Here is a 15,590-nt window from a genome sequence, read left to right as displayed (position 1 = left end):
ATTTATAGATTTTATAGCCATAAAAAATTAGAAACGTTTAAGCATTTTTAACTGATAAATTAAATCATATTGTGTTCCTCTTTTCCGCATATTTCATTTTTATTAGTTTGTGGTTAGTATCGTCGCCGGTGCCCTGAATTCCTCACATATCAGATCCACACTGTAAGCTTATGTGCAATCACAGCTGTCACTCAATCAATAGGGATTAACCTGTAAATTCTAAATCATTTTTTCTTCTAAAGTTGATTGATCTGATTTTTTTACTTAATTTTTTTTAATCCTTAGCTTTCTTGATAATCGTAAAATGTCTCTTTAAAACCTGTTAATGTGAGAGACATATTTAAATTTATCAACAGATAAGGGTATTAACTAACTAATATTACTTATAGAAACACATTGTTTAAAATACAGATTTAAAAAGTGCCCAGTTTAACGATGTTTTAAAATTCAAGCAGAAATTTCTTAAAATCTTGCAACATAAAAAAAACTATTATTGCGAAATTTTTTATCGTTTGCATCAATACGACGAAATCTAAAACTTTTTATTAACTTTTTTTATGAACTTCACTTCCTGATTCAGTGAAAAAAGAAACTTCACTGGAATAGATTTTTTTTCAGCGAGACTATGGTGGAAAAAAGATTTTAAAAAAATGGTTCATATGGTGAATATGGACCAATGGTGAAAAAATTTCAACAATATTTTCCACAACTGGAATGGCCCATACCAATAAGCATTCATGCAAAAAGTAGACGCATTATGATTATTTAAGAAATATTTTTTAAAAACTGTTGTTGTAGTAAACTAATTTACTAATTAGTTTAATACAGCAGCAGTTTAAGATACCCGAAAACATTCTGAGACAAATTTTTTATATAGATTTATGTATGTATTGTATACTAAAATATGCTAATAATGCAGAAAAATATTAAAAAAAAGTTTTAAAAAAGTCTGGGGGAAAACTGATTAAATATTGACCTTTATGCAAAATCACATTACTTACTTACAATTTATTATTTTTTCCTTATTCTTGCTTTATAATACTCATAAAAATTCAACTTAGGGAATAAACTAAGCATTAGACATAACATTAATAATGATATTTTGCAGCAAATGTTGAAACTTAATTGACAAAAAGGACGAAAATTGGATTTAATTATTTCTATTTTAGCTGTAAATTATAAAATAATAGTTTAATTCACTAGTCCGCAGTCTAACTTTTAGAAAGCAATCTTGCAAAATTTCAAGTAATTTGAACTAAAATATTTCAAGATATTGTATTTATAATGAAGGAAAATAACCGAAAAATTTGTTTTGAGAAAAGGAAAATAAAGACGCAGTTATCAACTTAATAACTAAAATAAGTATGTTTCTTTTTTTAAATTTTTTTTAAACATTTCTCTTAATTTCTGTTCTGTTTAATGTAGAAATAAAACTCAAACGGTTTTCGAAAAAAGTCTTAAGTGTTTACTTTACGTAAAAAAACAGCAGAAAAATGATATTTTCTTTAAATTTGGCTCAAAAAAAGAAAGTTGAGTACCTTAATAGAAAATTAATAGAAATTAAAAGAAATTTAGAAGAAAAAAATTATTATTTTTTTCTTCTTTTCATTTGGTAAGCTTAAGTATGATTCTATTACTACTTCAAGCAGTTAGAATATACCTTGCTATTACTATTATTATTATTTTGTGTAACATGGTATTACACAATTTATCGTGTTAATGCATGATTAAGCAAAGAATTGGCGTGCTTTCGAAAAAAATTGAATGAATTTTGCTGCATTCAATACGAATCAACACACAATGAAATTATTCATGTACTTTTAAACCAGCAAAAAAGAAAGTGCAGAATTTAAAATCCATTAAAATAATTCATGAGAACTATGAAAGGTTCCGTCTGTTACGAAATAATATAGTCAGGAAGTTCAGAGGCAGCTGAAGATCACTATCAACGCCCCCAAAATTAAGTAATCATCATTCAATAAAATGGTCATTAGCATTGCCAGATCACATCAAGGGGGTGGACAAACATTTCTTACCGACTACGCATCTTCGAATAAACTACATGCTTATCGCGAAGATCTACTCGATTCCATATAGGATGACTACATCATTGGAAGTCGGAGGAATGGATTGAAGACATGCTTCAAAGACAAAAGAAGCTGTAATTGCGCGATTTCTTGTTACACCACTGTTTTATGATTCTTCGACCGAGTCCGTCGACTATGTCGAGTTCTTATCTGGACGATATCATCGCTTCAGATCTTACAACAGAAGCATCTCTTGGTGTCGAAAGGGTTGGTAAGGAAATGGAATCGTTACGCATAAAAATATGCGTATCGTTTTCTTTGTCCTTTCTTTTACCTGTCCTCGAAAACTATCAGACCACAATTCAGTATACGTTGAACAAATGTTTATGAAACAAAATTAAATTAATATTTTCCAATAGAATGAATTGTGAAAAGCGATTATATATCATTTTAGTATCTAATTATGAAGTTGAATAGTTGATTTCAAGACGATATATTGTGAAGTTTTCTAAATGTATGATGAGGTATAAGGATATTCCTTTTTGCTAAAACTATATATTTCTAAATTATTGGCTAAAAATAATTTCGAAGCGAAGCCTGAATAAAGTAAAAGTCCCACACCATTTAGTTTAAACTACGTAAAATTCGTACATTTTCGGTGATTTTAAAAGCTAACACTTCTAAACTATTTTAACTTTTACCACTCAGTATAAACTCTAAAAAGTTGTTTATATTTCTATTGACAAAGTTTTCATTTATTGATTTATTTACTGAAGACATATATTATAAAAACCAACATACGTTTTTCATTCATAAAAATCATTCCTCCAATGTGGTAAAATAGTAAAAACTGAATCAATTAAGAGTTTAGCATTTGGAATACTGAGCTATTTATTTTAACTAGTTTTATTACATTAAATTAGAGCTTAAAAAGAAAATTTAACTTAGAATGTATCTTACAAATTTCTCTTTTTATCTATAGCATTTACTGAAAAATAAAGATTTTATTAAATTGTCGTGATTCTTAAAAGAAAAAAAAACATGTTAAATTAATTTAGTCGAAGTAACTATTTTATAAAACAATTATATTATTTAATCAACATTTAAAAACACGTATAATATTTTGCCTAGAGTTCAAACAGCTAAGGACAATATTAAAAACAAATTCAAAAGCATATTGAAATTATGCATATTTTTCGTAGATTAAATACCCTTTTTAAACATAGAGTATTTGAGCTATGCGAGCTATTATTAAAAGATAAAAATAAAGAAATAAAAATGAATTTCGGTAAAAAGATTCGTAATAGAATTGTTTGTTTACAGCGGCATTCGCAAATTTAATCACAGGTGCATGTTTGGAAAAACGTGTGGAATAGGAAGCAGTTTATACACGAACACACCAGACTGCTCGTCTTTAATGAAAAACTTTCTGGGAAGCAACCTTTGTAAAACAAGTTTCTCCGAGCTTGACGAAATAAGGTACATATTAGCCTGTAATTTATACAGTCCGTTGAATTCCTTATGATAAACAGAAGTCAGTTCATTTACCTTACACTTAAAAAATGCTGAATTATAACTGGAATTACTTTAGAGGTACCAAACATAGTGGGAAATTAAACGAAAGACATCATTTAATATTAATGAATTATGTCGTAGTTGAAATTTCTAAAAACTGTAATATCAAAACTTAAAAAATAAAATGCAATTTCTGCAAGTAATAAAATATCTAATCAATTCTATTGGCGGTTGAAATCAATCATGATAAATACAGCCAGACAAATGGAACAAAGGTCAAGAATTTATTAAAAGTTTAATTAAAGTCAATTCTTTTATTATGAACTGATATGAGATTGCATAGTATATATTAACAACTATTGTCTAAGCGTTCTTAAAACGAAAAAATTTGAAAAACTATCAATCTACTGATATGTGATTAACTATTATGCGAGCACAATTTTAGAGGATTTTGACAATCTATTAAACTTGCATTTAAAATATAAAAGAAAATTGGTTGCAAATCAAAATAAAGTAATAAGCTAAGGGGGACCATGGCGTTCAGGGGATAGAGGTTTTGCCACCCAATAAGGTGACCCAGGTTCAAATGCCAAAAGTGGCTCATTGATACAGATTTTGCTCTGGGTCCCCCCAACCACAGTGCTGACGTAAAATATCGTCAGTGGTAGGCCTTCCCCCTTACCGTTGAGCTAACCGTGAGAGGTGTTTGTGGTTTTTCTCTACATGTAACGCAAAAGTTTGTTAGTCCAATCAAAAAGAGTCCAGCATGAGGCTATTTTGTCCCAATTCTTGATCCAGGAATTACCGTGTTTTCTGCATTGGGTGCAAAATTACAAGGCTGAGGAGTTGAACATTAATTGATGTTTGGAAAATTTAAAATTGTGCTAGAATATAATTTATTACGATTGTTTGATTTTTGATATTTATTATTCAACTTTTTCAATGCAACCAGTCATTTAATTACATTGATATCCAATATAAATCTAAGTACTTATCTCATATTCAGACTAAATATTAATGTACTTAAATTATGAATATAAAATGATGAATTCTGCGGATGTTGCTGTTTTGTTCGTGATAAATTAATTCTTCATTAAGATTTGTATGGTTTTAAATATTTTTCTTACAATTCATTCGTATTTTCGGGCATTATCGATTATGGATACAAAAATCTTCATTGTTTGAATTCTAACAAATATTTTAAAATTTCCAACGAATATATATCTACACAATTAAAACAGTCAACCTAAGCACATCTGAACTCAAATAGTATGAGTATCAGTCAGACGACCGCTAAAGTTTTGACAAAGTAAAAATGTCAGGAAAAGGATTAAAGATTTCCCAAAAGATGCCGGATGAAAGATGAAGATAAAACAAGCGGCATGGGTGAAATGACCGAGGGTCGTGCGCCGTCATGGTTGGCCAGTGAACCGAGAAGACATCCTCCAGTTGCTCTTGTGGACTGTCCGTGAGAAATTTAAGTGAGAGGATACAGGTGCACACATTTCTATTTCGGTGGTTTTACCCAATCCTGATTTGTGTCACCTCCCAAATTGAATGACGACTCTTCAAGCGTCCCCTCAAGTGCGAAAGTTTTAGGGTGGCGGATATGCTGATTGATTAGGCAGCTAATTTTCCAATGTGAGTGAAGAGAGATGTTAAGTAAACTGGAGAAACGAGTTATTTTACAGTCTGATGAAACTGTGTGCTAATTGGCAATGAGTTTGAAATCGGGCGCGTAATTGCCTGACTTTTTTTTTTATGGTTCTACCTTGCGAACTTTTTTTATTATTTTTTTTATTCAAACGACTGCTTAGAATTCATTTGGAAATTTTAATAAAATAGTGACTCGAAATCATAAATGTGCATAGTAGAATGAGAAGTTCTGTAGCTTTCTTCGTCGACGAAATTATGAGTTTCAGAGAGTAAAAAAATTATATTTGCAATGATTTAAGTGCGTAAACCCAAATCTCGGTCGCATTTACTTGAAGACAAAAACCATAATTCTTGAAAGAAGATATGTCTTGATACAATAGAACATTTTAGACAAGATTAATACAAAAATTGTTTAAAAAAAAGCAAAAAAAAATTTTTTTTTTGCTGTTGAAGATGAATAAACAATATAACTTGGTTATCTTACTGATTTTAAGAGCTATTTATTTAAGAACTGTTTTATTTAAGAACTGTTTTATTTAAGAACTGTTTTATTTAAGAGCTGTTTTTATTTAAGAGCTGTTTCATTTACTTTATTTTTTTTATTTTCAATGAGCTGCACAATCGGTCTTGCCGATGAGCAGACCTAGTGCCTTCTCCAAAGGTGGTATCCACTCTTTCAGGACCACCACAATGAGTGAGATACCGTTCGTCATGTTAATGGTTGGTCATGGACGTCTAGTTTCTGCCACACTAGATGGCAGCTTCGAAACACTATTTGGATGCTAAAGTGCACTAGGAATTTAATTTTGCCGGAAATGCCAAGAGCCAATAAGGCACTCCAGGGATCTTTTACATGCCACATAATCATACGACATGGCCGCTGAGGATTTTCTGCATCCCGAAAATCCGGTGTCTGGGCCGGGGATCGAACCCGCAGACTTGGGCTCAGAAGGCCGACGACAAACCAACTGCGCCACCCAGCCACTTTATTTACTTACTTTATTATATTGCATTTAAAAAATGGAAGGATCATTTGGAGACACGATAACGTTTCTAAATAATCAAGATAATGTTGGAAGGATATGGTTTTTAAAGTTAAAAAAAATAAAATAATAGTAATAATAAGTTTTTCTTTTCTCTTTTGTTTGACAATGTCAGTGGTTTTAAAAAGAAAATCATCCCACAAATAAAGGTTTCATTTGATAAAAAAGGTAATAATTTAAATTGCTTTATATCCATACAAATATTTTTAAAGAATTTAAAAGCAAAAACTTTTGCGCCAATAATCTTGAACTTGCCACGTACCGCAAATGATACTCGTATCAGTGATTTGGGGACCTCCGGTACGTGTACAAGGATACATAAATTAATCGTACAATTTATGACGCAGCAATAATAGAAATAATTAAATCCCTTGGAATAAAATGAACGGTACAACGAATAAAAAAGACAATTTTTCATAATTAAAATAAAGAAACAAATGAAAAATATCTATTCTTATTCTATAAGAATTCCCTTGGCTTTCTTTTCCTGCTAACCTTAATTACTTGGTTTTATTTAAAATGTATTATTTATTTAAAATTTTAGTTAAAATTTTTGTTGATTATAGTTACTTTTATATTTTAAATTAAAACCTTTTTAAATAGAACTTTTTAACTACTATTTACATAAATTAACTATTTCTATTTATATAATTAAATTTTTTGATTTAATTTTTTTAATTAACTTAACTAAAATGTTTTTGTTTAACTAAAAGATGCAAGGGTGTTTGAAAGCTTCATTTACTTTAAAATAAAATCATTAATTTACATAAACTGAGGTTCATCGTTCTTCAATGAAGGCAGATTTACAATGGAATCGACAAAGAATTGGACATAAATTAAATTAACTCCTACCATCAAAAATGTCATATGATTTATGTATCCGCTGATTGAATAAAATAAACCAGACGTCACGAAAACTTACGAGCAGTTTGCATTCAAAGCATTAATTTAGGGGTGTAGTCTCCTAATGCTCCAAAATGAGATTTTTATTTCATTTTTTTCAAAATAATTTTCGAATATACATTCACATTTATATCATTCAGAAATATATTCATTTTTTCTAATATTTGCTATGGAATAATTTGTTTAAAAAAATATGTCTTCATTTCAAGCAATATTTTTTTCCTAAAATATAACACTTTAAAAGAGCTAGGGAGCAAAATTTACTGGATTTGCGTTTCTATTAATGACAATGATCCTGGAATTGTTTTGTAATTTTCCATTTTAAAATCTAGTCATTTTAGATAGAACGTTTTGTGAAATTCATTCATATTTTCAAAGAACATATCGTTATATATTCAAATTAAGATCTTAAAGGAATTTCCTATTTTATAATATTTTAAAATTTTTTACTTGTTAATCATTGCTACAGAATAATTTGTTTGCAAAAATTTGTCTTTATTTACTTGCAATATTTTTTTCTGAAATATAGCGCTTTGAAAAGAGCTGCAGAACACTATTTACTGAATATACGTTTCTATAAATGACGATTTTCCAGGATTTTTTTTTATTTTTATTATTTTTTGTATTGAATTTTTTTTTCGGTAACTACCTTTGAGTAAGAAATATCGTAGTTTGGGTAAAAAAAAATCATGTTTTAATAGCGTATCATAAGAAATTCAGGTGCAAAAGTATGTAAGGTAAGTATTGTAACTTGAAGATTATATATGTTTTTTAAAAATTTCATAGAAATATAAAACTTTAATGTACGAAAATCAAAATGTTTCACGAAAGAAAGTATTACAAAGCAATGCATTTTATCAATGACGACATTATTCTTGAAAAACGTTTGAAGATCAGAAGGTAAACATGACTTGGACACCATTCAAGAAATTCAATTTAAAAAAAAAAACATTTTTTAATTTAAACGTATTGCGCTGCATTCAATAGTTTAATAAAAACGGTTAAAATATTTTCATGAAAGGGCAACTAATTGTGAGTAAAATCTAGTTTGGAAAAAGTCTACTCTAATAATCATGCTAACATAAAGAAATACTTCTAAAAACGGTAATCATATGCAAATTTAATTTCCGTATAAATCTGTTCTAATTAAATGAATTGATTAAATGCTCAAGTACTTCACAGATGAGCACTTTTCCCAAAATGTTATTTTCTTTAAAAAAAAAACATTTAAAAAACATGTAACAGCTTTCAACATGTAAGATTTTTAAAATAATTATATATTTTGGCCTTTGTGATAACATGAATATATTTTTATATCAATCGATTTTTTCAAGTAAAGAGAAAGAAATATGTATGTGTGTGTGTGTTATAAAAATTAGAGATCTTTAGTTCACATTTTCATAAATAATTTTGGAAATCAAAATTTTTGGTAAAAGGAATGGTTTAAGAAATGTATGTTTTAGTTATATAACCAGAACTATGGGTTTCTTTTTTTAGAAATTTCATTAACATACAGCGCGGTAATTACACCAAAATTGCTTTCTCCGTGTATAAAATAACATTACCAAAAAGAAACCAATAACAAAAATCTAAATAAAAAAATAAATAATATGTTAATTGCTACCTTCTATTCTGATTTATTTTTAAATATGAAATTAAAATTAAAGTAAAAATGAAAGAAAGGAACATTAAGTGGCAATTACATCATACTTCTAACTAATATTATGAAAATAATTTCACCTGAAGCCATATTTCAGGACAGGAATGCATTTCTGATTTCAGTGGCATGCATGATTTCCATTTAAAACTCAAAAAATGCGTTCAATTTTAATCAATCACATGAAAGGCACAAATGATGTTTTGATAACATTGAATCACTCGAAAACCAAACAAAAACATGCTCGTAGCTGGTAGTTGTAGAATGTAACTCTAACTACTGACAGGCTTCGAGAAGCCACACAGGTGCACGCGCCGTCTGGTTATACACACACAGAGGTACTATTTTATGCTTTGATGAGATGGAGAAAAAATAAATACAGCGAATGAACTTCGGAATGTAAAAGATGGCGTTCAAAACGGTATTAAAAAAGGAGAGCCCCTTGGAGTAGATATAATACTGAAAAATGATGCAAAAAAAAAAAAAAAACTCTTAAATATTTCAAGTATACCAAGCAATGATACATATTTTGATTTATAAAAGTAACATTCAAAATTTTTTGTTTTAAACATTCTTGGGTGTTCATCGTCGTAGAGTTAACATGATCGTTTTAATCAGTTATTTACTTTTCATTTGTCGCGACGTCTTAACACTAAGAAAAAAAGCATGGTCAAAACTACCAGAATATGATTTTAAATTTAACGTGTTATCTATGGGAATACTAGAAAGCGTGGAAATTTTTACCGAAGTGCTTTAATGATGATTTTGTTTAAATTAACCATAAAATAAAGTGTTATAATATGAGATAAAATTTAGTTAATGAGGCAAAATTTGGTGATTTTATCATAATAAAAGCTTAGTAGAGCATGGCATAAAAACAATTTATTCGGTTAAATTTACTTTTTAATTTTGTACTTTTTTAAAAATGTTTGTTAAAAAGAACTATAATACTGAAAACCAGAATTTCCTGTAAATCGTTACCATATAAAAGAAAAAATCATCAAACTCTTTACCAGAAATGTCAATACGGTAAGTTTACTAGAATTTTATTTTTCCGTGTATCTTAAAAGGCTACAGGGATCTATTTTATTTATTTGAATCGCTCCATTTCAATTTAACTCTATTTAGAAAACCCCAAAAAAACTAAAGACTTGTTAAAAAGCCAACGACCGGTAGAATGGAACAGCAATTCAACTTTTTTCCTCAATAATTTTCTTTTTTCAATGATCTTAAAATTCTTTTTCACAAAATTTTGACTAAAATAAAATAAAAATTAATTTAGTATAATGTCTTGCACTTTAATAATCTTATTAAATAATAATCTTGAAACAATGGAAGTATAATTGGAGAAATAAAATTGTTAATTGATACAAAACTTGTAGTTATAAGTAAGTCTCATAACTTTTTGATCAATGAACGCTTTAATTCGCATTAGCTTATTATCATTTAAAATTGTAAGAGCAAAAATTCATACATGCTTTGAAAGAAGTAGATAATTAGGCAGAAATTAAAAATACTTTATGACCTTAATAATCTAATAATTCATTATTATTTAAAATTGCAAGAGCAAAATTCATTTCTTCTTGAAAAAGTTTAACAATTGGACCGAATTTAATTACTCAAGGATAATAAAAAAGAAAAGGAATGATATTCATGGAAATTCACATTCATATTTCAAAATGTTAAATTTAAAAATAAATAAAAAAAATTAATTTTCTTTCAAAACAAATTTTAAATTTTTTATTTTTAAAACTTTTAAAAGCTAACAGCATGAAGATTTAAACTAAGAAGAAAAAGTAAGCCGAAATTTTTTTTTGGATTTATTTACATATTATTTAGTTTAAATATCACCATAATTCGAAAATTCACCAGATTTTCTAGAAATAAATAGTTTTACGGGTAAATTTCTAGGGAAAAAAATATAGTTCGACGAAATCTTTTTAAAGAAGCAAGAAATCTATTTACATTTCGAATCCTTAAAGCATTTTACAAATGAACAATATTATTTATTATATAATTTTATTAATTTCTTGAAAAAAAAGTTTAGCTAAATTTTATTTGTTCTCACATAAATTTTAAAAGGACTCATTACTGTATTAAAGATAAATAGTAATTTTAAAATGACAATGGAAAAATTAGATATCTATATAATTATTTTAGGATTATTTTCAATTAAATTAAAAATGAGATTTTCTTTGAATATAATTAAAAAAAAATTTTTGGAATGTTTTCCAAAGAAAAAAAATAGGATTTAGATGACATAGGTAAACACAAAACTCATATTTTGTATAAAAGTAAAGTTTATAAGTCTTAAAAGCTGGCTTAAATCTCTAACAATAGCTTTAGAATAAAACTGGACAATATATTGATGTATCCTATGATACGGACACTTTTAAACATCGTGATCATGATATTTTAAAAATTAATTTGACTATATAAATCCTAAATATCAATTGTTACGGTAAATATCGAGTGTAAGAAAATTATCGACATGGATAATATCGTGATAATTATTAATAAGGATAATCGTCGAATACCATATTACTTCAGTTAAATACATTTGAATAATGAAAATATCGACTATTGTAAAAACTAATTATATTGGGAAAATATCGCGATGCATCACTAAATATTAATACTTGCTGACGATAGATCGCGATTTCGAAATTCCAGTATCGTTCAAATCTACAATATCAGGCATATCGAAGAGGTACAGAGCAGATATTCGAAACCCTAAACAAACAACTCTATCGTTATATATGCTCTTGGTTTATGAAGAAAAAAAAAGCTGTTTTTTTTCTTTTTTTTCTCGTTCATACATTTAAGTATTTTTAACTTAAAGTCTAAAGTATTTTTTTCCTCGCTATTAATGAGAAAAAAGGGACGATTTAATCAGAAAACTATTTTAAGAATCTATTTTAAGTTTCAAGAAACTATTAAGAAAACTATTTTAAGAAACTATTTTATAATAACAAATTTGTTCAATATTTTTATATTTTTTTTTCAAAATGAAAGTTTTCTTTTAATACAAAATAAAATATATCCAGGTACTATTTTTCTGGTAGTTAAAACTCAAATTTGATTGATTTAGGTTAGGTTTGATTGATTTAGGTCATTTGATTGTGGTTGAAACTGCCAAAATATGGTAAAAATAACCGTATTTTTGGCTCTATGGGAACACCGAAAATCTAGATTATTTTTACCGAAGTGCTTTGGTAATGATTTTAGTAAAATTAATAATAAAATATGGTTTTATAATATGTGATTAAATTTGGTAAATGCGGTAAAATTTGGTGATTTTATCATGATACCTCAGATAAATTTCATTTATTCCATTAAATTTACTTTTTAATTTTGTATTTTTTACTACGTAATAATAACTATAATAACTTTTGTACGTATGGTAATAACTATAATTTTGAAAACTAAAAGTTTCGGTACATATGAACCACTAACATATGAACGAAAAAATTACCTTCTGAATGGTTTAAACATTTTGGTTTTTATTACAAAAATTAAGCTTTTGTTTTCTTTTTTTCTTTACTAGAAATATTATTATCATACAGTTTAAACAGAATTTCTTTCTCTGTGTATGAATCGCGATAAAAAAACTTACTAATCATACAATAGCCACTTATTGTAATATATCCGTATGTAAAATCTTGGATAAAACAAATTTCCCAGATATACACTGAATATTAGATGAGGATACTTATTTTTACGTATGTTAACGAAACGAGAATTCAAAGATCCAGAAGATTAACTAATTTATAAATTAATTATTAATTATTTCATATTATTATGCATGGTCGCAAGGAGTAGTCGAAAGCCATAAATGAAACCAGTTGAGACGACAATTAGTTTAGGCTTTATTAAAGCTGAATTAGAACGAATCAGATGCTAAAAGACTGTAATTAGAGATGCGAAAATTAAATTTACTTAATTATAAACTAATACTTAATTATAAACTAATTTTTAGTGATTTCTATTTAAATTCGGTTATTATATAGAAAGCTATAAACATTACTTATATAAGCTTATTTAATACAAAACTGATTCTTCAGGATGAGAAAAACTTTATGCAGGTTTGAAAAGATAAGTGGCATTTTTTAAAAGAGTGAAGTTTTCGGTTTATATATATATTATGAAAAACACGGTTTTTAATTTCAGAATGTGTTCTTTTCCATCTTTTTTTCCGTACAACAGTTTCCCCCTGTTGCTATATTTTTCCAAAGATGATTTTTTACATTTATTGAATTATCGCTTAGAACCTTTTTCCCTAAAGCTCTTTTTAATGAACCATGCAAAGCGTATTTTTTTAAAAATAAAATTATATAAATCAGCTTAGAAATATTTTTACAGTTAAGAGTCAAGATTAGGGGAAATTTTTCTTCGTCGACGCGATATTGCTGGTAAAATTACCTCACTGACATTTCTCATTAAAAAAAGACACAATTATGATTAATCAAAAAAAAAAAAAAAAAAAAAAAAAAACTATACGGTATTTAACGGAAATTCTGGCCTTTTAAATTATAGCCTTTACTACCACATTTAGTAAAAAATAAAAACTGAAATGAAAATTCAAAATAAATGGTTTTTATGCCATGCTCTAAGGGATCATGATAAAATAACCAAATTTTATGACATTTACCAAATTTTATCACATATTATGAAAATATATTATAGTTAATTTTATCAAAGTCATTTCCAAAGCGCTTTAATGAAATTTACCAAGTTTTTTGATATTCCATAGAGCTAGAAACATGGTAAATTTTGCCATATTCTGGTAGTTTTGACCATACTTTTTTCTTCAGTGTAGGTTAGTAAAATTAAGTGAAATGTACTTCAAAATTAATACATTGTACTTGTAATCCTAAAATTTAGGCATCCTCGTGAAAGTTTGCTACATTTTATGTCAAAATGAAACATTTAAAATTTTTTTAAATTTAAAATTTAAATTTTTTTTAAAATTTGCAATTTTTTTAAATTTCTTTTTCCGACTCCTCTAAAAATAATTGGTTAAAAAATTTAAATCACTAATATGGATATTTTCCCAAGTAAATATGTTGTAACTTTATAGAAAGTGTTCAAAATTTTTTACTATATAGATTAGTTGAGTGAGCAATTTGGAACCAAAACTATTTAATTTCTTCCTAACATTAAACAAAATAAACATTTCCCCCCCCCATTTCTTTTTAGTTTTTTTACTCACTTTTAAAATTTATTAATACAAAACTTCATCTAAGAATTTTCTTTCGATTTTAACAAAACAGAATCATGACATTTGCAAAATCGTTTAAAACAATTTCTTATAGATGAATCGACTTACCAATGTGGAAACAACAATAAATTTTGTCACTTCATTCTGAGATTAATCAAACTAAACAACTTTTCATTTTCATTTTATAGACTCATTTTTATAAAATCAATTAAAATAAACTTTTTGGAAAACTTAAGGCTGTTTTGTTACAAAAAAGTGTTGTAGCTTGAACAAAAGAGTACAAAAATATGTAGATTTAAAAAATTGACTTACCAATGTGGAAACAACAATAAAATTATCCACTTCATCCTGAGATTGATCAAAATAAACAGTTTCTTCAATTTCTTCTTCTTCTTCCGTGGCTTCCATTATTATTTATTTTATTTTAGAACGAGTAGTAGTTTCAATAAATTGCACATAATGGCAGAACAAAAAGTGGAAAAGTTTACTTTTCTTCCACTATAAAAAAAAACTGAAAAATCTAAAATTTCTGAAACAAGCAAGATAAATGCACAATTTTCCTCAAGTGTATGTTGAGGAACTGCGTGAAATGAAATATCAGAAAATATGCTGAGACAGGCGAATGATTTTTAACTAAAAAGAAAATGGAATTTCGGCAATATTACGCTAGCCTGAAATAAACATTTAAAATCCACAGTTATCACCAACTCTTTCAATATCCTTGCAGTTGAATTCACATATTTCACTGACACAGCCTTGCTTCAATAATAATTGGATATAAAAATTCGTTTAAGATCATAATTTATCGTTTGCAGTTAATTACACGTTTGCAGTTAAATTAATCGTCTGCTGTTAAATTCTCCTTTAAAATGCACTTTTGAGAAATATTTTTTTCTTCTCATTCAGCTGAGATAAGTGTATATATTTTCAATTCATCTTTCTACTTAATCCTAAGGACTTAAATTGACAAACAAAATCGTCTGCATAGAGTTAAACTCAGAACTGCCGGGAAATGAAATGATATATTCCAGAAGAGGTAGCATTATCACGAAATCCTCGCTTTACAATACGAACATCACTTATGGCAAAAAAAACTTTTCTAAATTAACAGTCAGGTACGCGTAATTTTTTTATTCTTTTTATTTTTCTCCCCGCTCTTTCTGGTATGTGACAAGCAGGAAGGAAGGATAGAAAAATACCTGTGGAACCAGCGGGCCAGGGGAATGAATGCATGCGAGTTGTTTGAAAATCAGTTCGCGAATGTTTCACAGTTGCTGAAAGCGTTTTGCGCTTGGATGGTGGGTGTGTGGGTGAAGGGGTAGAGGTGAGGGAAAAGCAGGTGAGGCAATCACAGACAGACACTTAACTAGGATTTCCTAAATGACTGCTTGTAAAAAAGAACACAAATTAAAAAATAGAACATCTTTTTTTTTAGGGATTGTTTGTATATATGACTGATTGGAATGTTCTTTTTTTACGACAGTTTCGTGGTCGATTTGATAGTTTATTGTGCACTTCTTTTAATGGTAATTTTATTGACTTTTATTTTAGAACATAACGAATATCGA

General features: G+C 27.7%; 1 protein-coding gene across 2 annotated transcripts in view; it reads right to left on the bottom strand.

Annotated features, from left to right (window-relative positions):
- Positions 1-15,284, bottom strand: part of LOC107437276 (death-associated protein kinase dapk-1) — a 101,331-nt gene extending 86,047 nt beyond the window's left edge. The window contains exon 1 of one of the 2 annotated variants that reach the window (XM_087157442.1): positions 14,335-15,284. In XM_087157442.1, coding sequence (XP_087013568.1) covers positions 14,335-14,430 — 96 coding nt within the window. In that variant the 5' untranslated portion in view covers positions 14,431-15,284. Of the gene's footprint in view, positions 1-8,884; positions 9,136-14,334 lie in introns of those variants that run through there. The other variant, XM_087157443.1, reaches the window with a different exon arrangement.
- Positions 15,285-15,590: the final 306 nt, after the last annotated feature.

Source organism: Parasteatoda tepidariorum, chromosome 2, assembly GCF_982258835.1.
Source record: "Parasteatoda tepidariorum strain Cologne lab strain chromosome 2, Ptep-v5.0, whole genome shotgun sequence".
In the NCBI taxonomy this organism is placed as follows: domain Eukaryota; kingdom Metazoa; phylum Arthropoda; class Arachnida; order Araneae; family Theridiidae; genus Parasteatoda; species Parasteatoda tepidariorum.
This window is presented reverse-complemented; position numbering and strand designations above follow the sequence as displayed.